The sequence below is a fragment of the Pelodiscus sinensis genome, chromosome 3 (genome assembly GCF_052426305.1).
Source record: "Pelodiscus sinensis isolate ZL-2025 chromosome 3, ASM5242630v1, whole genome shotgun sequence".
NCBI classification, from domain to species: Eukaryota; Metazoa; Chordata; order Testudines; family Trionychidae; genus Pelodiscus; species Pelodiscus sinensis.
The window spans coordinates 142,867,536-142,895,178 of NC_143054.1; the positions used below are offsets into that span (position 1 = coordinate 142,867,536).

Here is a 27,643-nt window from a genome sequence, read left to right on the forward strand (position 1 = left end):
GGCAGAGTTGTGTGGGGAGCCCAGGGCTGGGATAGCAGGGGGCTGCAGGGCAGGGGGAGGGGCACTGGCAGAGTTGTGTGTGGGGAGCCCAGGGCTGGGATAGTGGGGGGGCTGCAGGGCAGGGGGAGGGGCACTGGCAGAGCTGTGTGTGGGGAGCCCAGGGCTGGGATAGCAGGGGGCTGCAGGGCAGGGGGAGGGACACTGGCAGAGCTGTGTGTGGGGAGCCCAGGGCTGGGATAGCTGGGGGCTGCAGGGCAGGGGAAGGGGCACTGGCAGAGCTGTGTGTGGGGAGCCCAGGGCTGGGATAGCGGGGGGCTGCAGGGCAGGGGGAGGGGCACTGGCAGAGCTGTGTGTGGGGAGCCCAGGGCTGGGATAGCTGGGGGCTGCAGGGCAGGGGAAGGGGCACTGGCAGAGCTGTGTGTGGGGAGCCCAGGGCTGGGATAGCAGGGGGCTGCAGGGCAGGGGAGGGGCACTGGCAGAGCTGTGTGTGGGGAGCCCAGGGCTGGGATAGCAGGGGGCTGCAGGGCAGGGGGAGGGGCACTGGCAGAGCTGTGTGTGGGGAGCCCAGGGATAGCAGGGAACTGTGGATCAGGAGTGAGGGACATAAGCAGAGCTGCATGAAGAAGGTTGGCTCTGCTTGGCACTGGCTGTTGCTGTTAGTCTCTCACTTTCCTAAGCTCTAACTACTCTTCCATCATAAAAATGCACAAGTCGAAGGAATGTGTCTAAACTGAGGCTCCCTCACCAACACCCCCCAGAGACACCGAGGCTGTGTCTAGGCTGTGTCAGCCGCTTTTCCGGAAAAACTTGCCAGCTGTCTACACTGGCTGCTTGAATTTCTGCAAAAGCACTGACTTCCTAATGTAAGAAATCAGAGCTTCTTGCGGAAATACTATTCTGCTTCCGTTCAGGCAAAAGTCCCTTTTGCGCAAAGCTTTTGCACAAAAGGGCCAGTGTAGACAGCTCAGATTTGTTTTGTGCAAAAAAGCCCCGATCGCGAAAATGGCGATCGGGGCTTTTTTGCGCAAAAGCGTGTCTAGATTGGCCACGGACGCTTTTCCGCAAAAAGTGCTTTCCGCAAAAAGCGTCCGTGCCAATCTAGATGCTCTGTTCCGAAAATGCTTTTAACGGAAAACTTTTCCACTAAAAGCATTTGCGGAAAATCATGCCAGTCTAGATGCAGCCCGATTGTTTAATCAGAGTGTGGGGTACAGTGATCACTGAGTTCTGAGACACACACGGGAGCTGCTCTGATCCGTCTTTGCAAAATATCCCATCCCACACGTCTTCTGTCCCACCCACACTCATGGGGGACTTGACTGGATTAGGAGGACCACTGAGCAGGGGATGGGGAGTAAGTCCAGTGCCACTGGGAGTTCTGGCCTGAGGCTTGTGACTCTCGCATGCCTCCAAATATGTATTTCAGTATGAACTGCTTGGGCACTTCACTGCATAAAACAGCTCAGCCAGAGGCCACCAGAGTCCGTTGCAGCAGGGGTAGCTCCAGTTTCTCTCTCCCCACTGAGTGGGATCTGAACCCAGGGGCCAGTCCAGAGGAGTGGGGAGATGGGAATCCAGAGCAGGTTCTTGGGCTCCTCATGTTGCTCTGCTGACCCAGCCTCAAGCATCAGCATCTGATCTTCGTGCATCCACCTGCCCTGGAGCCTGCCAGGGAGCTCCCAGCGGAGACCTGAGCTGGGCAGCTGAGGCGGGCTCCCTTTGATGCTGCAGCCTGGGCAGCGCTGGGCTCTCCAGCTGCTGCCTGGGCTCCCTGCTGGTCTCTCTCATTTCAGATCCTGAGGTGCTGGAGGAGCTGCTGACCTATGATGACCTTTTCCTGGACTATTTCAATGCCTTCCTGGCTCTGCCTGTGAGTCCGGCTCCTCCCGCCACCTACTTTTACTGCCGGGGGTCTGGCTTCACCCACATCAGGGGAGGATTTCCCCCTCCCATGTCCCTGTGTGACTGCAGCTGTTATCAGGGGCCACTTCCTGCTTGACACCAGTGCTGAGAGTCAAGAGCCTGGCCACTAGCCAGAGAAGTGCCTGGGCAGCTTTAATCCGAAGGAACCCTTCTCGGTCACTCCTAGCGACTGGGTGTGGTAGGGGGGCAGGGGCCTGAGGGGGACCAGGTAAGGGGCACTAGTATGGCACCTTCAGAGGATTGCCAGTGGGTGGGAGGACAGGCCGTGGCTTGGAGTGAGCCCTGACCTGGGAGCCTCCCTGTCGCTGGCAGGAACTCTTCCTCGGCGCCCGATCAGTGCTCATCTTCATGGAAGGTTCTGATGAGCACGTGCAACCGCCTGGAAACTGGGCTAAAGCTCTAACATCACACAGAGCCTATTACAGTTACTACTGAGCTGGCCCCAAGGCTCAGTTCTGTGGCAGCTTCTTTCCTTAGACCAGGGGCGGGGAACTTTTTTTGGGATGGGGGCCACTGACCCACAGAAAATTCAGTCGGGGGCCGCGCACAAGTGAGAAGTTCCTGACGGAGAAGGAAAAAGACACTTCCCACATTCCCCTCCCACACTGGAGCCTAGGGGGGCCCAGCCTAGTAGATTTTGTTTGTTCCAGCCCTGTGGATACATGGCAGGGAGGCTGGAGTGCCAGTGCTGGGTCCCCAATGCAGGGGGACCTGTGAGCATCGGGGGTCAAATCCAGTGGGGCTGAAGGGCAGGGGGAGGGGCACTGGCAGAGCTGTGTGTGGGGAGCCCAGGGCTGGGATAGCAGGGGGCTGAAGGGCAGGGGGAGGGGCACTGTCAGAGCTGTGTGTGGGGAGCCCAGGGCTGGGATAGCAGGGGGCTGCAGGGTAGGGGGAGGGGCACTGGCAGAGCTGTGTGTGGGGAGCCCAGGGCTGGGATAGCAGGGGGCTGCAGGGCAGGGGGAGGGGCACTGGCAGAGCTGTGTGTGGGGAGCCCAGGGCTGGGATAGCTGGGGGCTGCAGGGCAGGGGGAGGGGCACTGGCAGAGCTGTGTGTGGGGAGCCCAGGGCTGGGATAGCTGGGGGCTGCAGGGCAGGGGGAGGGGCACTGGCAGAGCTGTGTGTGGGGAGCCCAGGGCTGGGATAGCAGGGGGCTGCAGGGTAGGGGGAGGGGCACTGGCAGAGCTGTGTGTGGGGAGCCCAGGGCTGGGATAGCAGGGGGCTGCAGGGCAGGGGGAGGGGCACTGGCAGAGCTGTGTGTGGGGAGCCCAGGGCTGGGATAGCTGGGGGCTGCAGGGCAGGGGGAGGGGCACTGGCAGAGCTGTGTGTGGGGAGCCCAGGGCTGGGATAGCAGGGGGCTGCAGGGCAGGGGGAAGGGCACTGGCAGAGCTGCGTGTGGGGAGCCCAGGGCTGGGATAGCAGGGGGCTGCAGGGCAGGGGGAGGGGCACTGGCAGAGCTGTGTGTGGGGAGCCCAGGGCTGGGATAGCAGGGGGCTGCAGGGCAGGGGGAGGGGCACTGGCAGAGCTGTGTGTGGGGAGCCCAGGGCTGGGATAGCTGGGGGCTGCAGGGCAGGGGGAGGGGCACTGGCAGAGCTGTGTGTAGGGAGCCCAGGGCTGGGATAGCAGGGGGCTGCAGGGCAGGGGGAGGGGCACTGGCAGAGCTGTGTGTGGGGAGCCCAGGGCTGGGATAGCAGGGGGGTGCAGGGCAGGGGGAGGGGCACTGGCAGAGCTGTGTGTGGGGAGCCCAGGGCTGGGATAGCAGGGGGTGCAGGGCAGGGGGAGGGGCACTGGCAGAGCTGTGTGTGGGGAGCCCAGGGCTGGGATAGCGGGGGGCTGCAGGGCAGGGGGAGGGGCACTGGCAGAGCTGTGTGTGGGGAGCCCAGGGCTGGGATAGCAGGGGGGTGCAGGGCAGGGGGAGGGGCACTGGCAGAGCTGTGTGTGGGGAGCCCAGGGCTGGGATAGCAGGGGGGTGCAGGGCAGGGGGAGGGGCACTGGCAGAGCTGTGTGTGGGGAGCCCAGGGCTGGGATAGCGGGGGCAGCAGGGCTGGGGGAAGTGGGAGTAGGTGTCTCTGCTTCGCAGCACTAAGCCTGCCGCCCCTGCCCCCAGTTTGGTTCATCCAGTGTAGCCCAATGAAACACAAACAGCGGACCCCTGGCGATGGGGATCTCTGCGGCCTGTTAGTCCCCAGCGCTGTGCCACTGTGTCTGTCTCCAGGCTGATGGGAGGCTTTGCCATTGGTCTAGACCTTTCCTCTGCGACTGCGCTACAGCCGGCTCAGGGGGCAGCTGCAGGAGCTGGATGGCTTCCTGCAGGAGTCTCGCTGCCAGCGGGGAGTGCAGCCAAGCTGGCCTGGCTACGGAGCCACGGATGCAGAGCGAGAGAGGATCCTGGGCTGGCTGAGGAAGGAGCGCTTGCCCCCTTTTCAGAGGTGAGTGTGGATGGGTGTTCCCGCTGCTGCCCTCTGCCGGGTGCGATCAGAACTACTCTCCTGTGTGTCATGGGGCCCCATAGTGCTCAGTCCTAACAGAGACATTCCTGTAGCTATGGGCGGGGGCTCCTGCTTTGGGAACAAAGGGAGCGAGTTCCCCCCTGCTGCTGCTTGGAAATCTCGTGTCACTGGGTGAGTGGCAGGCAGCTGGCTTGGAACATGCCAGAGCAGCAAGGGAGGATGATGTGGACTTGGGGAGATTGTGGAACAGTGTGGGGCTGGGGTGGCAGTGCTGCGTGTGGGGCAGGGAGAAGTAACAGGAGTGACACATACGGGGGGAAATCAGAGAATGAAATGGGAACTACAGCACTCCTCAGTGAGGGTGCAGCTGGCCCTGCATGGGGAGGTATGATCTCAAAAGGGAATCTGCTACGAAATGTTTACTTAATGAATTTGTTACACCTTGGTTCGGTGATGTGATGTGAGCCTCAAGGGTTAAAGCCGACTATCCAGTGAAAACTACTGGATGATGGTGAAACAAATGATTTTTATTAAGTGGTCAAAACCAGCAATTAACAAGTAGGTGTTTGAACTAGCAATTGCTTAGTACTTTTACAGCGTAGAAAAGCTTGGGCACAATTATACCCAACTGATTACAATTCTTTGATTACAATTCACTTATATCAAATCACTATCCCTAATTCGCCTAAGACAACGCAGCATACAAATAAAAAATACAAAAAACAAAGCCAAAATAATGATAATAAAAGAACCGTCCAAAGCCAGCCCCTCTATGGTTATTTTAGGACAGCTGGTGGAGTTAGTTATAAATCTACTTTTACAACTTAACAACTCCGGGGCTTCTATTTCTAACACTTATACTTAACCTAAATACAACACTACTATACAACACAAAATTATACAATTTACACAGCGTGGTTAACAGAACTTAGATACACTTTACAGAATTACACAGTGAAATTAACACAATTTGACTATTAATTAAACCAATAACTAATACATTTAAGCAATACTTACAAATCCAAAAACAATAACGACACAAAGACACACTAGAACTCGGAGCATGCTCAGGACTCGTGCACCCCTATATTTGATTCGAAGGGTGGGGAGACAGCCTCAGGGTGATCAATCCTTTAGCCAGGCAAAAAAAAGACATGTGCCCTCAATACACGGAACCTCCGTCGAACAAAGGAATTGAGGGTCTTTTATACAAAACTTCGGTGTCTGTGCCATGCTAGGGTCTGCATTTGGCAGGGCCTGATAGGCTAGTGATGAGGTAGCATGACAATATTGCCCTATAGAAATTTTCGTGATGTATGCGTGATCCCCTCGTGGACAGGACCAGATGGGGCATAGTTAGTGTTAGACAATTATGTTTTATTACCCTATGTTTACTTTTTCCCCTTGCCCCTAAGACTGGTCAAGCTACGGTCAAATGAGGCTTATCTGTAAGCACTATCTAGTCATGCTCACCTCCCTATTTTTTGGCGCCTGTGAGTCCCAGAATGCCTATAAGATCAAATTCCATTCACAAAACTGCATTGTGCTACCCATGCTCCTCTGAGTATCTGGGTTTTGTGTGAGGGGCCTTGTGTGGCAGGATGGGCTATACGCGAAGGCTATGGACAGAAAAAGCCTGCTTTACAACATGCCCCCGTGGCCATGGCCGAGCGGCCCAAACGCCACCAATTATACCTCCTCCTCGTCCTCATCGCCTTTATCGGCACCAAGTAAAGATTTTCTTTCAACGAGAAGCACTTGCGCAACAATGCGTTTTGTACAGGCTTTTAAAACAGCGCATCCTAGAACAAGACAAACAATACATGTTATGAATGTGATGAAAATAGAAACAAAAAGTTATTTGTATCGTCCTAAACCAAACCATGAGGCTAGCCATTCCAGTCAAAAAAAGGTGCACGATTCCTGACATCCGTTACAATTTGCTCAATTTTTTCAATTACATCACTTACATTTTGTTCAATTGACTTAATTTCCATACAACATTTATTTTTAAACATAGAACCATATTGTGACTCATCTAACCAACTACAAAAACCATTTTCTTTTGCTAACAAGTAATCAAAAGCTAATCTATTTTGCATAACATACACATGTATTTCTTCAATTTTATCTGATAGTAGTTTTAGTCCCTTGCTTGTTTGGTTGCCGAGGCGTTCAATAGCCAGGGCATTCAATTCAAGTTGTTCTCGCATTATCAGATTTCCAACAGGATTCCAGGTGGATATTGCTATAGCTGCTTTTCCAAACCAGGTGCCTACCGACTGCCAGACTGAGGACAAATCGCGGGTTTTCCGCCCCACAAAACGAGGCAGTGAGGAGTCCTGTACATAAATGCCTCCTCCTTGAACGGCTACATGGCCAAAGGTGCAGCGTCCTTTTGCATTAATAGGCAACCGAGAATGGGCTTGATTTCCACAAAGCCAGAAGTGTCCCGGGTACAACGATTGGAGGCGAGGATGGTTACTGCACCAGGGAGCTAGTTCATCGTTTACATCTACGATTGTTATATAAGCACCAGGCAATGAATAGAATGAAGTAATGCGCAGACCACCATCATCGTGGCTATTACTTTCCATCTGACACATAAAATTCCTGTTTGCAAACAAAAAGGGATAGGGAATAGGGGTAGAGGTAACCTGTGGATTAGTTTCTTGATACTTATCATAATACAAAATACTGGTTAGATTCCAGACTATTGTTGTTAGGTGATGTTAATAAAAAAGAATTTAGTGTGGCTGTTAAAACAAAGCCAATCCAGTGGGAAGGGGTTGGTACCCCACTCCTAGTTTTTCTGTTCACATGGCACACTTCTTGCTTCTTTTCAGTTTCTTTTTGTTCACCTGTGAAGACATTGTTAACATTCTCCTAGCTTAACAATTACTACACTATTATCTTTTCACTAAACTTTATAGTTACCAATTGATTGCCAATTGATTGATTGGGCCCAATTATTAATTTTGTTTTTGTTTAAATTCATGCTTCTGCTTTCCTTAAAATATCCTTTCATAAAAACACTAAATATCCTACACACAATGACAATTGCAATACGTATTACAATTAAGACACAAGACAAACTTGGACAGAAGACAGAACACAAACTTATTATGTCATGACACAGAACCATGGTTTTTTCTTTAGTTGTTCAACTGTTCTTTAGCTGTTCTTCAGCTGTTCTTCAGCTGGTACCAGCGCTTTCTGATCTGAAAGACAAAAAAAAAACATTTCTACCCCGGGGGGGGGGGGGGGGGTGACACATTATATCTTAGAATACTTTTCCTTTGCAAATGTTCTTGCTAATTTTGATTAGCCTAATGTTACCCAATGATATGCTTTCATTCTGCACACCAACTTCAGAGGGTTTAAGTGAATTACTTTATTGTTCAATTATTAAGTTAAAGGTGGCATGCCTTAGTTTCCCTCTTGTACTACAGATCAGTCTTAATGTGTGAAGCTTCAAATGATTTACTTCCACAGAAACTTTTTCTTAAAACAAGGTGTTTGCTAGTTACTATTCCATCAAACAGAAAAAGGTTTTATTTTCCTGAAAAGAATCATACTTGATGTTACAGGCTTACTTATGGGGGAGGTGCCGCCCCTCCCCTTACAGAACAGACAGGCAGTTTGCAGACACACACAACCTCGGGTCTGATACCAACTCAAAAGTATTATCAACTTAGCCTTAAACAGAGACACAGTGAAGTTTCAGAGCTTGGATTCTTAAAACAATAACTTATTTTCTTAGAGAGCAAATTTAACCTTTAAGGGTACAGCTTTTACAAATTTACAATGTATAGATTTATCCTTTTATGCAGTTAACCAATTAAGCTCCAGTAGAATTTCTTATTTCCCTAGTCTGCCCATAAAACTCCAAACCTTAACACATGCTTTTTCTTTCTATTGTCTGTCTTGATTCCTGCTAAATAGCTTTTTCAATGACACAAGTGTTGTCCATTATTAATTTAGTATGAAGGGTAGGCTTTTCAATTAGCCCCCACAGCTTATAGTTCCTTTTCATGGGTAAATTTAAATGTTTATTATTGCAGTTAGCTAATTATAATTTCCAAACCTTTTAGTACAGGGGTTTGAGAATTTCCTGAAGTTGCTTGGCAGCCCTTTCCTGCTTCAGCGTGCTGCTCTGTGTGTGTGTTTCCAGCCAAAATGCCTAGGGTCAGTATGGCTTGATGGTTGGCAGGTATTCTTTCCTTCAGAATTTGGAGGAACACTTCCCACAAGCTGTTAAGTCTATTTCAAAACTCAGTGTTTTACATTCTCTTTATTTACTACCTCTGATCCGTTATTTAAAGCTACACATTCCAACCGTACTGTGGGGAGCTCTCCTGCATTACGCTGCATGTCCTCTAAAAGGGTTTTTAATTCGGTCCAGGATCGGGTGCATAGAACCGTGACCTGGTTAGTAAGTCCGATTGCTGCATCATAAGTTGTTTTTTAACGGCTACTGGGAACACTTCCACTTCAGTTTTTTTTGCTAAAGGTGGGGTGCTTGGTGTTTTTTAAACTTTCGAGAGCTTCTCAAGGATAAGAGGGGGGGCTTAGCTGGCCCAGCTCTTTTCTCCGGAGGCACATCTATATCTCGGTTGGGATTGTTAGCCTCAATTTTTTGCTGATCCCCACACACAGCAAAACTTAGTGGTGTGTGGCTTGAGTCCAATTTTCAGAGGGTCGTTTTAAACATGACTCACAAAACCTCTGCTACTTTCTTGAGTTTAAATTTATCAGGCTTTAATTTCTTTTGCTCTTGGGATTCTTCTAACTTTTAAACTAACTCTATTAAGAGAGTGCGCCCTGGACTACCGTGGGTAACAGGGGTAGCTGGAAGGGTGGCTGACACGTGGCTATCAGATTTCTTTAAAACTCTTTCTGCCGCGGTCAAAAGTTTTGCCAGGTCTGTTTCGCTCCCTTTTAACCCTGTAGTTACACAGGCGGGAACTTTTGTCTCCTCTTCCTAATAAAACGTGACAGAGTGGTGTGTCCTTAACAAACACCCCAGAGAAGACATTGTTAGGAGGGCTACCCATGATTTTAAGGCTTGCCCACTTCCTTACTTTTATATTAAAAATCATTGAGGGGTTATTACTCTCATCTCCCAATTTGTAATACGTTAAATGACTAAATACATCTTCCTGAGTTTCACTTGGGGGTCTGCCTGCCCAGGGGCATTCACCACATCCTGTTCGTGACGCCATGTTACACCTTGGTTCGGTGATGTGATGTGAGCCTCAAGGGTTAAAGCCGACTATCCAGTGAAAACTACTGGATGATGGTGAAACAAATGATTTTTATTAAGTGGTCAAAACCAGCAATTAACAAGTAGGTGTTTGAACTAGCAATTGCTTAGTACTTTTACAGCGTAGAAAAGCTTGGGCACAATTATACCCAACTGATTACAATTCTTTGATTACAATTCACTTATATCAAATCACTATCCCTAATTCGCCTAAGACAACGCAGCATACAAATAAAAAATACAAAAAACAAAGCCAAAATAATGATAATAAAAGAACCGTCCAAAGCCAGCCCCTCTATGGTTATTTTAGGACAGCTGGTGGAGTTAGTTATAAATCTACTTTTACAACTTAACAACTCCGGGGCTTCTATTTCTAACACTTATACTTAACCTAAATACAACACTACTATACAACACAAAATTATACAATTTACACAGCGTGGTTAACAGAACTTAGATACACTTTACAGAATTACACAGTGAAATTAACACAATTTGACTATTAATTAAACCAATAACTAATACATTTAAGCAATACTTACAAATCCAAAAACAATAACGACACAAAGACACACTAGAACTCGGAGCATGCTCAGGACTCGTGCACCCCTATATTTGATTCGAAGGGTGGGGAGACAGCCTCAGGGTGATCAATCCTTTAGCCAGGCAAAAAAAAGACATGTGCCCTCAATACACGGAACCTCCGTCGAACAAAGGAATTGAGGGTCTTTTATACAAAACTTCGGTGTCTGTGCCATGCTAGGGTCTGCATTTGGCAGGGCCTGATAGGCTAGTGATGAGGTAGCATGACAATATTGCCCTATAGAAATTTTCGTGATGTATGCGTGATCCCCTCGTGGACAGGACCAGATGGGGCATAGTTAGTGTTAGACAATTATGTTTTATTACCCTATGTTTACTTTTTCCCCTTGCCCCTAAGACTGGTCAAGCTACGGTCAAATGAGGCTTATCTGTAAGCACTATCTAGTCATGCTCACCTCCCTATTTTTTGGCGCCTGTGAGTCCCAGAATGCCTATAAGATCAAATTCCATTCACAAAACTGCATTGTGCTACCCATGCTCCTCTGAGTATCTGGGTTTTGTGTGAGGGGCCTTGTGTGGCAGGATGGGCTATACGCGAAGGCTATGGACAGAAAAAGCCTGCTTTACAACAGAATTGACATTGGCTGAGCTGGTGCAGGGCAGATGGTGATGTCCTGATGAGAGCCTTCCCCCTGACCTGCAGCCAACTGCTATCCCAGCCTTGGGCTCCCTGCCCCAGCAGAATCTCTGGACTTGTTTTGTTCCTTTACAGTGGTGAGTTTGGTGGTTGTGTGTCCTACATGTGGCATGGGACCATCACTCAGTCCCTGCTTATTGGCTGTCCTTGATGGCAGTGTCACTGTCTGTTTTGTGCTAGGACGGCCCTTTATCTGGAGTTCAAGTTGGCAAAGTTGCTGATTCGTCCACTGGATGAAGGCTGTCCAGTGAGCCGGCATGAGATTCGTGGGTACAGTCGTCAGTCGGACAGCACCGCAGTCTCCAGCATTCCCAGTCACCCATCAACAGCAGGGCTGCCCTTGGGGCTCCCCAGCCTCAGGCTGTGGAGGCCTCCTAGTCGGACCCACAGCACCCCAGCTCGCCTAGGTGAGTCCCCACAGCCACTCCAGGATCATCTTCCTGTCCGCAAGCCAAGGAGAGGGGCCCCCTACAGTGACCTTCCTCCCTACACGAGCAAGGGAGTAAAGAAAAGCCCAAAAGGGTATGTCTACTCTGCAGTCAAAGACCCACAGCTGGCTGCCCGGGTCAGTGGGCTCAGGCAGCAGGACTGCACCATTGCAGTGCAAACATCTGGACTCAGGCTGGATCTTGGTTTCTGAGTCCCCATGATTGGGGGGGGGGGGGTCTTAGAGCCCAGACTCCTTCCTACACCCAAATACCCACACTGCTATTATTAGCTCTGTGAGCCAGTGTCAGCTGAGCTGGGCTCTGAGACTCAGTGCCGTGGGTTTGTATCACAGTGCAGACATACCTGAAAAGCCACCCAGCCTGGTCCCTGCCTTCACTGGCCAGGAATGGCTCCACCTACCTGCTGCTCTCCCCAGGCTGGCCGACACCCAGGGCACCACTGAGACTCAGAGTCAAGGGACCGTGATTAAACCCCACAATCCTATCTAGGGTCCTTTTTAACATTGCTCAGGAGACTAGCCTAGGGCAGGCCTGCCCCACAGAACGGCAAGCAAGGCCTCCTACATGGGACAGAAGGGTAAGCATGCCCTGCCCCCACCAGCTCTGTGCCCTGCACAGTTACCCTCCTTGTTCACCGCTTCAGGGCAGCTGATCTCACAGAACTTATCTGCCTTTCTCTCTTCCTCCCACACACCCTCTGGTCACACGCCACCCACCTCCTCTCTGTTCCTCAGCGCAGCCTGGCCACTCTCCATGCGAGAGCCTCCTCCTCTGCAGCACGGGCTGCCCCGTCGGTTCATCCTCTCCTCTGACAGCATCGTTCAGCTGCCCTGTTCTGTTATTGCTCCCTTGGGTTGTCCCACAAGGAAGGGCTGCTGGGAAGCCGAAGGTCTCACTATGTCAGGCAGGATTTCTGAGAGCACTGGTGCCTGTCAAAGGAGCCACTATGGTATCTGGGCTCCTGCAGGGTTAGGAATCCAGGCTGCTCACTGTCTGACCAACCCATTGTGCTTGTCCATTGCTCCCAGATCCCTCCCTGCACTAGCTTGGAAACTTCCATCACAAATAGCGGCTTGTCTTTGGGCATTTCTCCGCTGACCCTTCTGTCCTCTTGCAGGCTGCTCCTCCAGCATCCCTGACCAGTCACCCTGGCGGAGCTCCGTGGAGTTCCCAGGTGCCCTCAGTTTGGGGCAATCTCCCTTTGCAGAAGGGCTAAGCAGGCAGCAGCTTCGAAGCCTCCTGCCCGACTCTGGCACAGGAGTGACCAACAGTGAGACTACCACGACTTGGAGATGGGTGGACGGAGGTTCTGCCAGATGCACCCTGCCCTATTGATTTTGGCTGAAAGCCTCTTTGAGTGCTGGGCTTCTGATTTGTCTGTTACTCCCACTGAGAGTGGCCCATATCCAGTGCTCCACCCAATCACAGGTGGAAAGGCACCTGCTCTTTGCTCTCAGACACATTTACACATTGCCTGTTAGAGGACAAGTCTGCTGCCATCTCCTCCCTCCTGGGCTCTGAGCTCCTCAGTGCTTGCATGGGAGACACTCAAGGGAAATGCAGGTGCTTCAGTCAGAGTGCTCTTCTCTGCCAGGCAGCGCTGACCCCAGTGTGCTGCTAGGAGGGGCCAGGCTTTCAGATAAGATGTAGTCAGCAATGAACTCAGGCAATTTTTAGTGGGTGTCTGGGTATTAGCTTTGGTGTCTGGATCACATTGCAATAGGGTCAGTTAAGTTCTAGCTCCCTATGTGCCCCTTGCAGTTTCATTTGGGGACCATCTTGGGGGCACTTTTGGTCCTAAACCGCTATGTTAAGTGGCTGCTCCATCCTAGAAATGGCAGCATTTCTGTGGCAAGTAAAGGGGTTGGAAGCTGGTGACCCAGGCAGTTTTCCAGAGCAAATAACAGCTGAGTTCCCTTGCTCCCTCAGGCCCAGAGGGGATTCCACAGCTCTTAGTTTCCTGAGTGGGAGCTGGGATCCCAGACAGGTTCAGCCCCAACTGCTGCATCGGGCCACTGTGGGCATTGGACAGTAGCTCGCCATGGAGGCACTTTGGCCCAGCCACCTCAGGGCTGCTGAGAGAGCTAGATGCATGGACTCATTTGTGACAAGCCTCTGGTGTCATGGTTACAGAAGGAAGTGTGGATGACCGGATTGATGCTGTTGGGCCTGAGAGATCCCTTGCTGGCCTGACCAGAGGCGCTGCTAGCTCTTCACCCGCCGCAGGGCACACGGAGTACCTCCTGGGCAGGCAAGGCTATGAAGGGTTAACTCCCCTCTCTGCACTGGGGAGGAGGAGCAGAGAATGTGCAGCAACCATGCTGAATTAGCAGCCCTGTCAACTGCACAGTCGGACCAGGCTTGGGAATGGGCTGAAGGGAGAGTAAGTGGTGGGCTGGCCCAGCCCCGACTGCCCCTTCCTGAGGCTGAGGTGAGGTGAGCGCTCCTCTGGGGGGCACACGACAATATCTTGTACTTGTCTAGCACCTTTCCTCCCAGCGCCTCAAAGTACAGATGGGGAAACGGAGGACGAGGAAGGTTATAATCCTCCCAAGGTGGCAGAGCGTGTCTTGGGCAGGGCCTGGCCTGGCCCCCTGGTTCCCAGTGTTAAGCTTTAACATTACACAGGCTGCCTTCCTAGCCGCTGCTGCCTTGTGCCTGGGTGCTCTTGGGTCGTTAACGCCCTGATGGGGCGCTGTGTCATCCGCGCTTCAGCAGCCAGAGAGGCACCAGGAGGAGCGCGCAGAGGCGGCCTGTAGCCTGGTGCTGTGGGGGCAGCCGGCTCTGCCTGCTGAGTGATTTATGTCTGATGGGGTGAGGGGGAGTTGAGAGAGGCTCCATGCCGCATCCTGTGTGCTCTTGCGAAACCCTGAGGGAGGGAGCTCAGCGGGGAGTGGGGGGGATGGGAGGACTGGCTTAGGCGGGAGGGGACTCTCTCCCTATCTCTCCCTCAGCATGAGGCCCTGTAGCAACCTAATGCTGGTTGCAGGACAGGGCTGCAGCATGCTCTGGGTCTGATCCTGCGGCCCAGGCTCTGGCCTGTCATAGCGTTACTGGCGGCTGTCATTTGGGAGCCCTCTGTCACACTCTGCCTTGGGAGAGCTGGGTAAGGTGACCGGATGCCCTCATTTTAGAGGGACAGTCCCATTATTCAGGGCTTTGTTTTACACAGGCACCTGTTCCCCACCCCCATCCTGACATTTCACACTTGCTGTCTGGTGTTACATTGTTTTGCTCTTGGGGATCCCCCCAATCTGCAGGCTTTGGGGGGAGAGGGCAGCCCCAACACGGGGCCCAGAGGGTGGGTGGCTTTCTTCCCTGCACTTCCCTGGCCCAGTTTGAGACTAAGCTTGAGCTGCCTTTCTCTTAGCTCAGTTACAAGAGCCAGGGAGTTGCATGTGTCCCTGGGGGAGGCACTGTGCTCTGCCTGTGGGGGAGTTGTGCATGTTGAGGTGTGGGCTGCCTTGGAGGTGCCAGAGGGGGGTGTAAGGCGCCTGTGACTGTGCAGGGGTGTTGCGTGTTGTGGCTGGAATGTGCCTATCACTCTATTGTTGACCCCTTGTGCCTTTTGTGTCCTCTCTGCTATCATTGTTCCCACTGGGTGCGCTGACCCACTCACCCCCCAGCTAGCACCCAAAGAGCATTGCCCTCTCTGGCAGGGCGGGGGCTCAAAGGGTGCAATGAATGAGTGGGAAGAGGAGGTAGGGTGGATGCTGGGGGGATGTGCAGGGTAACTCCACTGGAGCCCTGCACACAGGTATCCCTGTGAGTTGCCCAGGCTCTGCACTCGGACACATTGCCTGCCCAGTGCCAGAGCAGCCCCTCTCCCTTCTCTCCCGGAAGGTGCCGAGGGGAGCTGGTCTCTAGCACCAAGAAGATGCAGCAGTTTGACCTAGATGAATCTAGCGCCTCTGAGGGAGGAGGAGGAGGGGAGGAGGAATCCTGGCTGCTCCCTGGCTTTGGCAGCTCTGCTCTGCAGCAGCGGAAGGAGGAAGTACTGGGGACGGTGAGTTTGTTGGACTTGCTAGAAGGATGGGGCTGAAGTGCATGTTAATAGGATGAAGAAATTAGCTTGGCCAGCTGCCAGACTCCCTCCCCTTCTGCTGTGCCAAGTGCCAACCCGGGAGGCCCCCCCACACACACACTTCTGTCTCCCAAACCTCTCTCCTCTTGATGGTCCTGCAGCACTGGTGTCCTTGTTCTGCGGTTGTAGGAGCAGGCATAGGGCCCCAGGGTAATGCAGCCAGCTGGAGACAATGGAGTGCTGGGTCCAGCGCTGAAACCTTACAGCCCCCGCTGGGCAGGCACGTCTGGGAGAACTGAGCTGGGACCCACCACAGCAGCCAATGAGTCTGCTCGCTTATCCCAGTGGGGAGTGAATGCCTGGCAGACTAGCCATCGGGTCGCTAGGATCCTGGGCAGGGTTGCAGCTGAGGGGCTGGGGGCCACCCTGTGGGAGATGGGAGGGTCTCAGCTGCAATGGCACCTAGGCTGAGCACTGTGGTCTGGAAAGGAGCCCTGGATGCCCCTTCTAAGTTAGACTGGTAGAGCAATCCCAGGTGGGGTCAGACTCCATCGCAGGGGGAAGTGGGTCCCCTCCCTGCTCGGTTCCGGGGCTGAGCGCCAGTCCTGGAGTTTTGCTTTCCCCACCCACAGAGAACCCAACCTCCCTTCGTGCCCCCCACCTGTTTGTGTTGCAGAGGGCTGGCATGGATGACTTCAAGGAGTTTCTCCATGGCACGCTGGGGATCCACCTCTTTCACTTCTGGATGGACTGTGAGACTGTCCTGGAGCACACACAGTGCTTGCAAGCTGGTGCTGCCCAGCGGGAGGCCCAGCTCCTCTGTGCCAGCCTCTGCCGGTAGGCTTGGCCATCCCAGCGAGCCCCCTCAGTCACGCACCGGGGAGGGGGTGAGAAGCAGTGGCTCTGTCTGCTCCTGTACCCATCCCCTTGTTTGCACGCAAGGGGGCTTAACTCTGCTGCCTGGCCCAGATCAGCTGGTGGCTCGCACCCTCGCTGCCCACAGTTCTGGATCTGCTCCCCCTCCAGTGCAGGAAGAGTGTGCTGTGTTTCTAGCAGCCAGGGGTGTCACTCAGACTGTGGTATAGAGCGACTGGAGAATCCCGGCTCCAGATGCCCCGTGGTGAACCCCCAGATCTCCCACCTGTGTCCCTGCAAGGAGCAGGGGAGGGCCCTAAGAATCTCGGCCATACAAACTCATACTGGGGACTGCAATGACAGCATCCTCCTGAGGCCCAGCAGAGGGCAGCCCTAGGCAGAGTATCCAGGCCCACTTACAGGAGCCAGTGGGGCCTCTGGGGTTCAGGGAGGTGTGAGGGAAGAGCAGCCAAAAGGGGTCTGCTCTTCCTGGCAGAGGGCTCTGCATGTTTGCAGACCTACAGCTACTGAGCATGCACTTAGTAAGACAGGGCAACAGGAGACTAGGACGCTGCCCAGGGTTTGATCCCCTCTGGGCGGAGGTGCTTGGAGCTAGCTGGCTTGTCCAATTCTCAGCTGCAAGTTGCGATCAATATGCTTAGCAAGTACTCTGCAGGTCCTGGCTGCTGGAGTGTTGAGGCCTTGATTGTGTGAAGTCCAGGGCCTGAGCTGCCTCAGCCTTTATTGGAGCCATTGCTCTTTTCTTTGCAGGAACCTTCAGGACAAATACAAGTTGAGCCTGTCTCTGGTCTCCCAGGTGAGCGAAGCCGCTGGGGTGTGCGTGCAGGTCCTCTCACCTGCCCCTTGTAGCCTTAGCAGACCTGAGAGCAACATTTGCTCTCAGCAGGTCTGTGAATCTCACACCTCAGCAGCTAGGAAGTGAAAGAGCAGAGCTGTGGGAAGTGCTCAGTGTGTGTGGGTACCGCCTCCTCCGCCACCAGGAAACGGCCTGGGCTCATTAAACCGCCAGCTGCTAGTGCTTCTGTTCTGCCCCTGCCTTCCAGGGACACTGGGTCCTGCCACTGTCTGCTTCCAAGGGCGACTGCCCAGCAATGCTTCCTCTAACGTTTTCCATCCACGTGTGGAATAAATGATGTGCATTGAGGTGGGTATCAATGTGCACCCCCAGCAGAAACACAGACCTAGCTGTGGGCGCTCTGCTACTCAGCTGGGCAGTGCTGAAATGGCTCCTGTGCACCCAGCCTCCAGGGAACACTGCCACTGTGGGGCTTCACTCTGGCCTTCATGCAGCCGATAGTCTAGGTGCCGATCCCAGCCCTTCATCCTGGCTCCGCCTGCTGCATCATTTTCCCCAGGGCATCCCAGGGCCAATGGGCACGATTAGCGCGAGGCCATGACAGATCACCCAGGCCAGTGGGGGCCAGCCACAAAACAGTGTATGAGGGTAGCCAGCTGGGCAGGGCTTGGGAGGGACAGAAGGAATCAGAGAGGAACAGTGCTGCCTTGAGCCAGACACAAGATCCCTCCTCCTGTCCCAGCCCTGCCCTTGCCCTTGACTGACAGCCTGAGGCACACCCTGCACGGAAGTTGCCAGCATGGCCCTGACTGTACCAAACTGATAGATACCAGTGGTCGGGTGGTGTGGGACACTGCTCCTGCACCCCTCCCTATCACAGCCCCTGCACAGCTATGCAGTGGGCCTCTGTCAGCTTCAAGGCAAGCTCAGCAAGATTTGTTGTGCTCACTGCTGCAGAGAAGAGACTATGAAACCAGCAGTCTCTAAGGTCCTGAGCCCTCGAGCCTGTGCTTTCTCCTGGCTGGTAAATGTTGTTAGCCACAAGTCCCACAAAGGGTTAATGGCACATGGGGGCTGGGTGACTTTTCCCTCTGATGGCTCTGCCCCAGCTTGGTGTAAGTGAGCCATGCCTGCTCCGTGTGGTGCAATAGAAGTGGCAAGGCCAGCTAGAGATGGATGGGCCTACTCCAGCCTTGGCTAAGATATGGCTTTTGGTGCAGGCAGTAGAGGCGCATGGCTTAAGCTCAGGAGACCCTAGGTTTGATCCCTGCTACCAACAACCCACCCAAGGGCATCACTGGGATCCCCGTGGAGTTGAGCTCAGGATCTCTTCCTTGGGGTCACAAAAGCACTAGGCTGAGGATCCTGGTATTAAAGCCCAGAACCAAGCCTGGTGGAGGAAACCAACCTTGAGACATGCTCAAGCAGAGACCCTCTGGGATATTCTGACTCCCGTAGCACCACATGGTGGTGGCAGCTCAGTCAGGTGATGGGGAAGGGTGGCGTGGCTGACGTGTGCTGTTCTCCTTTCTCTGCTGGAAGGAGCCAACGGGCGAGACTCGGGGCAGCATGGAGGCAACTGTTATTGTCTTCAGAAGGAGTCAGTACGATGCGCTGCGACGCCTCCGCGCCTACTGGGTTCCCAGGTTTCTCCTCCACCACCAGAGAACCAGACCCCTCAGGTTCGTGCAGTGGGAACCACTCTGGAGATGATATGCTATCAGGGAGGGAAAGCTCCTCCTTTGGTAGCTCTCAGGAGGCAGGGCCTTGGACTGGACAAGCCACAAGAGATCTTAGCAACTTGCTGGAGTACTTCCCAGACTCCATAGCTTCTGCTGGCCTCCCCAGCTGCAGAGGGATCCAGTAGTAGGGGAGTGAGATCCAGTGGTTAGAGATGGAGCATAGGTTCCTACAGGAGAACTGGGTTCTTTTCCCACTGACTCCTGCCAGACCTTGTTAGTCCTGCCTCTCCCTCTGGCTCAGTTTCTCCCCTCTGAAAATGAGGAGACTGAAATGCTTGGAAGGGTGTGGTTATCTACTTGTTTTGACCCATGGTAGGGCTAGCCCCACCCCAGGCTCCTGGACCAAGCCAAGATCGCCCGTGAATGCCGACTTCCTGCCTTCACTCAAGGTGTCTGCATCACTTCCTGTTGTGGGTTATGGATGCACGAGCCACACGAATAGAAGCACAGACCGGTTCAGCGTACGTATCACCTGCACAGAGTAGAGTTTGGATAGTGTGCGTGTCTCCCTGCGTGTGCCTTCTCAACGTGGTGCAATCCAGCACTGGGGCGGGTTAACAGCATGCAGACTCAACACTGTGCCAGCCAAAATACAGGTGGCTCTGTAATGGCCTCCCAGGACAGACATCTGCCCAGGTGCAGATTTCACAGCTGATGGCAGGGACACACACACAAAGGTATAGGAGGCAAAGGTGACACCAGCAGAATCACGGGCCCCCTCATTACTAGGCTAGTTGGGGGAAGCCACTGGCGCTAGCCCGAGGGCCATGGCCCATAAGTGTTTGTGTGATGGAGGAAAGGATGGCACGTAAGTCCCCTCTGCCCCAACTCACAGCCCATGGCTCTGAGACTGAAGGTTTGTCTACACTAGAGTGGAAGGTTTAATTTCCAGCCTGAATAGACATACCTGCACTGGCCAAACTCCTTATGGTGCACTAAAAATAGCAGTGTAGCCATGACTGGCAGCAGAGACTAGCCAGGCTGGATGTGAGGCTAGTCTCAGATGGATTATAGCTGGGGTGGCTAGTCCCTTCTGCTGGTTGTACCAGAGCAGCTACCTTCTGTTGCTAGAAGATGGAGCTAGCCTGGGGATACCTACTTGTGCTGGAAATGCCCAGCACCAGTATAGTCAGCCCCTGAGAGGAGCTGCAGTGCTTGTAAATGGAGTGCATGGAAAGAGCGTGGGTGAGAAGGGCCATAGAAGAGAGACCAGTTTTGCTCCAGCCCAAGTGCTCTTCCCTGAGAACGTGAGTTGTCCTTCCGCACTGTTAGTAGCCAGCTGCCTGGATCACGAGCAGTAATATAGACGGGTTACTTTGCACAATTCCTCTTGCCTCATTGAAAATCTCTGTCTGGCCGTGGCAGTGAGGGTCAGACTGGATATAGCACTGAAACCCTCTTCTTGCTGTCCAGCCCATGCAGCTTCCGCACTCGGGTGCAAGCTGGCGAGGGAGGATTGCGTCAGCTCATCAGCCAGATCTCCCATGGAACCTCTGTGACACACCATTGACCTCCCACCTCCTCCAAGCACTAAGGTGTGATCGTGGGGCAGGGGGGAGCTTTCTCTACTACCTGACCAGGTGAGTCTCTCTCTCCTGTCCCTGTGGCTTTCTGCCACTTGAGTGAGCTGGGCAATTCCTGGGAATGTGGACTTTGCTGCTGCATTGTCTCCAGCTGTGACAGCACCTTGATATCTCACAGGCGAATATCAGGCTATGGTAGTTTTCTAAAGGGGCCACCATACAGCCTTGATCCCTGCTGGCCACTCCAGAGGAAACGTGATTCACTCTCTATTCACACTCCCCCCGGCTGATGCGTGTTCCTTCCCTGCTTACTCTCCAGGTTTGAGGATGCTCAGAAGGTCCACAACTACCAGCTATGGCAAGCTTTGGAGGAGCAGCAGGCCACTTGGCAGTGGCAGGCAGATAGGCTCCAGCCCCATCGCTCAGCCTGGCAGATCCTCCACGTGTACTTGGTGCATGGTGCGCCATGCGACGTCGGTGAGCCCCCACATAACTGGTTCTTTCGCAACAAATCCACTTGGCGCTGGGTTCAGCTGTGCCTGGGTGTACATGGGGATCCCGGGCTGAGTCCCAGACCTACACCAAGGGAATTGTAAGGGACTAATTAGCAAAATTATTGGTGCTAGAAAACCTAAGTAAGTGGGCGTGTGGCACCAGAAAACATTCAGGGGAGATTTCCTTGGACACTGGAGAACCGGCACAAAGAGTGCACTGAAGGGTGGTTAGTGTCCAGTGGCTGCACGTTACTTTTCAGCAGGAAGCCTGTGCCCTAGCACACTTGCCTTTGAGGATGGAGTCCTTAGGCCAATGCTCTGCTTTTCTTCTCTTGGCAGGACTCAGCTCCGATATGCCACATTACATCCAGCATCTCCAGGCAACGCTCAGCTCCAGCAACCAACCCCTGGAGCCTTTGGCCCTGGAACCGGTGGCTCAGCATGTGCTGGCTGTTCTCTCTGAGGCCTGGCTCCGCTACCTCCGCTATGAGATAGCCACCTTCTTAGAGTGAGTCCCAAGGACCCTGGCTCCTTGTCTTTGGTTTCCAGGCCTGGGTGAAAAGCACTGGCAGGCAAGGGGGAGAGAAGTGGTTTATAGGGAAATTTGGTTCTTGCTTTGTCCATGGATACGGCTCAGATGGCTTCCTAACTGCACCCAGTGAGGGGCCTTCTTCTTCCTCTCCAGGCAGTTTGGCTCCTTGCAGCCTCAAACAAAATGCCGGCAGTCCTGGATCCAGCCCTTCTACAGAGAGTGCTCCTGCGCCCTCCTCTGGGACACTTCCTGCTGGGAGAAGCTCAGACTGGCGTAATCTAGGAGCTTCCCCATGCCCTACCCTGAAGCCAGTGCCCTACCCCTTCATGTACATGGGCTGCTGCTCCTGCTCCTCTCTCTACTGCCCCTTCTTTGGGGGGAGCCCAGGGCTGGCGTAGCGGGGAACTGCTCCACTCCTGACAGCCCCTCCACCTGGGAGTGGAGTAGCTAAATGAAGGAGTGGCCTGGGTACCGCATTCACGTCCAGCTTTGGGCGGCCGCTTGAGAGAATTCTTTCCAAACCAGCCACTACATGTTCCAAACATCTCAAACTGCTCCTAAGCAAGACAGCTGTCCTCTTGCCTCATTTGCTCTGTGCCACCCTCTTTCTTGCTGGTCTGGTGTCCCAACCTCTTACTTGGCAGTGCCAGGCATCCGTAGCAAAGACAGTAGAAGAAAGCAGAGGAGAGACAGGTACTTCCCTGCGCAGACAAAGGACATGGTTTCTTAGGATTCAGGCAGGCAAACCTGGATTTGTGAGCGCTGCAAAAGGAACTCAGCTGTCCAGTTGGATATTGGGATTCCCAGAGCTGATGAAACATTTCCACAGTTAAAGTTCCATCCTCTTTAGTCTTGACCCTGCTACCCACGGTCCCCATATATGTAGGGCATGTGTCTAGTTAAGCATGTGTACTCCAGGGAGTATATTTGCACTCTAGAGCCCAGATGCCCAGCGGGGAATGCAGGCTGCTATTTTGATCATGATTGTACGTTTAGATCTTACCTCTCATTTGTGAAAGGAGCCAAACCACTTCACAGAACTCTCATGCTGAGAATCACTGTATCTTCCATTGGCATGCAACTGCGTCTGGGGCAGAATCTGGCAGCTATTTCCCCACCACACCCAAACCCTGCCGAGGGCCTGAAGAACACAGCGTCCCACTGCAGAGGGAAGTTAGGAAGGCAGGACACTATTCCCTGCCCTGAGAATATGGCTAGGACAACACCTCTGTCTCTTGGGATCGACAATGTCCGTAAGAGGTCAGGCTCTGAAAACCATCTCCACCAGCACCATGCGAGGACATACGGAAAGCACAGCCTCTCGCTGCTGATACCCCCGCAAAGCCACCACCACCACTTCTTGGTTTCCCTGTGTGTGGAGGTGGAAGCAAAGGTCTCTCATCTAAGTAGAGCAGGTCTGATGCTATGTAGCTTATGAGATGCAACAAGGTCATAGTCTAATATGCTACGGCTGTATTGAGAACCTGGAGTGTACTGAGAACATGTCTGCATCCTTGCAGGGCCAGGAAGAGGCAGGGAAATACCAGCTTTCATGCCCAGGAAGGCAGCAAGCAGCAGAGGAGGCAGCAGAAGAAAGCAGCCAAGCCCCAGGGCTCAGACAGCGCTGGCGTGGCAAGCAGGGAAGGGTCAGTGACACCACAGTGCCCCCTGGATCTGCTCAACAACAAGGTGGTTTTCAAAGCCTATAAAAAGGCGGCTCAGGAAATGCAGGATGTGGGGCTCCACAGGGTGCTGGAGCTAATGCAGAAGCTGGAGTGCTGCCAGGCAGCCCCAGAGGGCAGGAAACGGCTGAGCTGCGTGGACCTCTTGGACCTCTGTGGCCAGCAAGGGGCTGAGGCACTGAGCCGTGGCCTCCCCAGGGAGCTGAGAAAGAGACTGAGGGCAGAGGTGGCCCGGGGAAGAGTCAGCGACTCAAGCCTGGGAGATATCCAAGCGGCCTTGCTTGCACACGTGGCCCCGGCGTTTGAGAGCTTCTGGGCCGAGGTGAGCAATGGGCTGGGCAGGCACGGAGTGCAACCCTTCAAGATCCAAGACAAGCGCTGGCCCAAGCTGGAGCCACTCCGGCATTTGCTGGCTTCCAAGGTGGCCCTCAAGCGACTAAGGAGCAGGAAAGCCGTTGGGGGGTCAGCAGCTACAGCCCAGCCCAGCCGGGAAGACAAGGGCTCCTTCGGCCAATTCCTCAGGGCTGCTGCCGAAGGCTGGCCCACCCTGGAGATGCTGCACTTCCTCAAGCACCTGCAGGTCCACGGCCCCCGTGTGCTGGAGCATGGCCTGCATTTCCAGCTGGAGGTGCAGAAGTTCAAGAACGCCCACCATGCTGTGCCAGACAGGGCTCTCCTGAGGAAGAAGGTGCAGGTGATCCGCAGCTACTTCCTAGTCTCCCAGCTGGAGCCCCGGCTGCAGGTAGGCCTCGTGTTCTGATGGGAGAAGGGATGGGGCGAGAGACTGTCAGACAGGCTTAGGGCAAGAGAGAGGAGGAGCAGCGTCCAAAGCAGTCACTGTGCTGGTGTTTAACACAGGAGTTCTGCAAAAGAGTGATGAGCTCCCACCGACATCGGACTGGGGGCTCGAGGGCCACATTTAATGCAAGTTCCCAATTGCAGGGATCAACCCCGCTTGAATTCCCAGGCCAACCGAGCTCCAACCCCAACTCAGCTCCCCCACCCCTCGGTCCAGCCTCGGCTTATTTTCTCTGGGAAATGCCCAGCTCAGCAGCACCTGCCGCCTGGTGGCATTGGGATGGAGAAAGCCCAGCCCAGCCCCTGCAGAGTGAGAGGCCAAAGTGGTGTGGAAGCAGCTGTGCTATCTAGCAGATCCCTGCTCCACTATGGGAGGGAAGGAGGGAAGGAGGGAGGGGAAAAGCTTTTTGCCATTGGTGCCATGGAGACTTGCCCCAGGCCTCTGAGCTCATCTGTGCTTGCTCTCTAGGTGCTGGTGGATGCTGAGACGCTGGGGAGAGCTGTCCGGGCAGCAGAGCAGTCCCTCCAGCAGGATGCTCCAGCCCCGCCTCCAGGCCTGTTTGATGAGCTGAGGGACTCAGTCTCCAGCACCCTGCTGCCATACTGGGCTGGGTTCCGGAAGGCCTGGCTGAAGCGGTCACTTGCGAGTGCCCAGAGAGTCCCGGGTACGTTCATCAGCCTGAGGCCCTGGCACACTGCAGAGCCTACCCCTTCGCTAGAGGAACAGACAGGGCATGGATTTGCAGCTGCTCCAGGAGGGCTCCCGCTGAAGGAGCTAGGCAGCCCAGACCCCACATTTCGAGCAAGTGAGGCTGATGGGGAGTGTGCATACACTTACATGCTTACAGTTGCAAGCATAATACTCATGCTAAAGCAATAGAGTGTGCAGGCCTGGCTCCTCTACACCCCACGGCCAGTTGAGGGGCTTGTGGGAGGAGGCCTTCCTCATTCCCTTTTGGGAAAACAGTGGCAGAGCCCAGCCACTCAGCCTGGCTTGAAGGGTACCAAGGTGAACAGCCCTTTTGCTTTATTTCATCCCACTGCTCCCTGCTAGGCCTTCCCACTCTGTGCGACTCGACCCTAAGGCTACGATTTGGTCATGGAATCCACCACTTCCAAAACCCTCTGACTTCACAGCTTGGGAGCTGCAGCAGGGCTTCCCTGCCTCCCCTAACAGGATGTGCAGGTACCCCTGCCACCGAAGGCAGCAGGGTCCCCCCTCTCCAAGCTATTGTAGGCACCATAGTTCCTGGTTATGGGCATCAGGAGGACCCTGGAGCTCCCAGCTGGCCTGCAACTGCCCAGTAGCTATTTTGTCATTGCCTTTCACCCCTAGCAGTTGTAAAATGGTGGTGCTGCACTCAGGGATGAATTCCCCAAGGGACTGTCTTTGATTGCCCTGACAGGATTTTACCACCAGTCCCTGTCTTGTGCAAGCTAAGTGCCTGCTCTACCCAAAGCAATTCACATCGGCAGGGACGATGCTGCACTGAGAGATTTCTCCTCCAGACCGGCCAAGGACTCGCGGCGCTAGGCTGCCCTTTCAAAACGCTGAGCGGCAGACGTCCTTTGGCAGCACTTAAGCTGCTTCCTTGAGCTGTGGGAAGGAGAACTGTCCCTCCAAGGACTCCGTGTCAGATCCATTACTCTTTCCTGAGCCCTTTTCATCTAAAAAGCTGTACAGACAACGGAGAGACAAGAATCAGTGCGACTTAAGTGCTGCCAATGCTGGAGTGGGCCACACATGGGGAAGCAAAGTGTCACGTATCCAAATGAAACTGCAGTGGAACTAGGGAGTGGCAGAATAGAATCACCAGAGTGGATTTGGCCACAGCAGCAGGGGGAGACCCTGCCTTGGGGAAAAGTACAAGAGGATCACTCACGCCAAGCAGCCAGCCCTTGGCTTTACAGCTGAGACAGCACCCCTGGCACGTGCTGGGGCATTGGCTCAGTACAGGCTTGTAGGGAAGAGCTCCCTGCCCCCACTGAATCATCCTGAACTTCCTTTTGGGGAAGGCCTTATGTGAATACAGACCACATGGGCTCTTTAGCTGAGGCTGCAAACCAGGTGATTGGGGCCGGGAGGCGAGGGAATTGTCCTGTGGTGGGAGTGGAGAGGAAGATGAGACAGACCATCTTATGACCATCTCTGCTCTGCAGTGCTGAGAGCCCAGCAGCTCCTGCAGCAAAGCCAGGCCCTGTTGGAGCAGCCCCAGGGCCCGCCGCCACCATGCCAGTTGCCTCCTCTGCAGCCGCGCCCCAACGTCAAGGGGAACAAGCAGCAGGACAGTGTCACTTACACCTTCTCCATCAGCAGGGGCATTGCCCTGAAGGTCAGTGGGCAGGTCTGCACAGCCCCTCACGGGACCAGGGGCAGCCAGCAAACACTCAGAACTCAGGCCAGATGTGTTTCATCTGCCCCCAGCTCGGCTGTAAGACACAAGGGCTGAGCCTGGTGGTTCTGCTGGTAGCACCCGAGATGCTTCACCCAGCCACCCACAAGGAGGTGTTTGCCGGAGCTATTCACATAGCAACACCCCAACAAATGGCCCCTTGAGCAGCTGGAGCCTCTCTTTCTACATACCAGCAGCCCTCTGGCACTGCCCAATGCAGCCACTTCTGGGTTGGAACAGCCTAGGGCAGGAAGTGACCTACACAAACCTGATGCCCCCTTCACCCCCAAGTTAGTATAGGGCCTTTCTGCTCCTGTAACCACACAAACCACAACCCCCTTTCTTTACTCAGGTCACCAGCAGAGAAGATACAAGCTCTCATAGCAGCCGTCCTCCTGTGCTTGGAAATGTCAAGAGATCAGCCAGAGTTCAGCTTCCTCCCCGGTCGGAGGTACCGGTGCTGCCGTGAGCAGCACAGAAAGCACTCCAGCCTACAGTGTTCAATGAGGAGCTGTCACGCTGGCAACACGGGTGGTAGCTAGAGGTGGCCATTGGGCTGCAAACTCAAGCTCTGAGCTGTTGTAACATAGGGAAGGCAAAGGGACACGAGCTAGGAGACCGATCTGGGAACAGGGACCGTGCTGCAGGCTGGCATGGTAAAGCAATGCCCAGGCACCTCTTGGAAGTCCTAGGCCCTGAGAGAAAACCTAGGGCTGTGTCTACATTGGCACCCCTTTCCGGAAAAGGGATGCTAATGAGACCAGTCGGAATTGCAAATTCCGCGGGGGATTTAAATATCCCCTGCGGCATTTGCATTTACATGGCTGCCGCTTTTTTCCGGCTCGGGGTTTTGCCGGAGAAAAGCGCCAGTCTAGACGCGATTTTCTGGAAAATAAGCCCTTTTCCGGAAGATCCCGTATTCCTACTTGAAAGTAGGCCTTCCCACCTTCCTACTTGAAAGTAGGAATAAGGGATCTTCCGGAAAAGGGCTTATTTTCCAGAAAATCGCGTCTAGACTGGCGCTTTTCTCCGGCAAAACCCCGAGCCGGAAAAAAGCGGCAGCCATGTAAATGCAAATGCCATGGGGGATATTTAAATCCCCCGTGGAATTTGCAATTCCGACTGGTCTCATTAGTATCCCTTTTCCGGAAAGGGGTGCCAATGTAGACACAGCCTAGGAGTCTTGGCCACAGGCCCTGTCCATGAGGCAGGTTGCAGTTCCCAGGCTGGATACAAGCTCCTGCTGAACCCAGAGGAACTGAGACAGCAGCCTGTGCTCTCAGTGCTGCTGCACTAGCTGAATGTGGTCGGCTCTCTCCCTCCACAAAAAGGCCAAAGGTTCCCACCAAACCCACCCCCCCAGCATTTGCAGCTGCTGCTCAAAGGACCAGGTTTCCATTCATCACTTGACAGCCCTTGGCCCTCCGCAGGAAGAGCCCTCCTGGCATAGCTGGGAGCT

General features: G+C 53.9%; 1 protein-coding gene across 4 annotated transcripts; it reads left to right on the top strand.

Moving 5' to 3' along the window:
• The first annotated feature begins 1,079 nt into the window (after positions 1-1,079).
• LOC102457038 (uncharacterized) lies at positions 1,080-26,964 on the top strand. Of its 4 annotated transcripts, XM_089777400.1 has the most exons (15): positions 1,081-1,870; positions 4,164-4,348; positions 11,056-11,282; positions 15,168-15,330; positions 16,025-16,185; positions 16,975-17,020; positions 18,563-18,702; positions 19,079-19,223; positions 20,176-20,342; positions 20,605-20,762; positions 21,119-21,287; positions 22,832-23,735; positions 24,261-24,456; positions 25,952-26,124; positions 26,537-26,964. In XM_089777400.1, exons 4-15 carry the CDS (start codon positions 15,202-15,204, stop codon positions 26,651-26,653), a joined length of 2,505 nt encoding a protein of 834 aa, XP_089633526.1. In that variant the 5' UTR covers positions 1,081-1,870; positions 4,164-4,348; positions 11,056-11,282; positions 15,168-15,201; the 3' UTR covers positions 26,654-26,964. The 4 variants fall into 4 exon arrangements, with proteins under 4 accessions (XP_089633528.1, XP_089633526.1, XP_089633527.1 ...); XM_089777402.1 differs by lacking the exon at positions 16,025-16,185 and having other exon boundaries at positions 1,080-1,870; XM_089777401.1 differs by lacking the exons at positions 1,081-1,870; positions 4,164-4,348; positions 11,056-11,282 and adding an exon at positions 14,275-14,430.
• Positions 26,965-27,643: the final 679 nt, after the last annotated feature.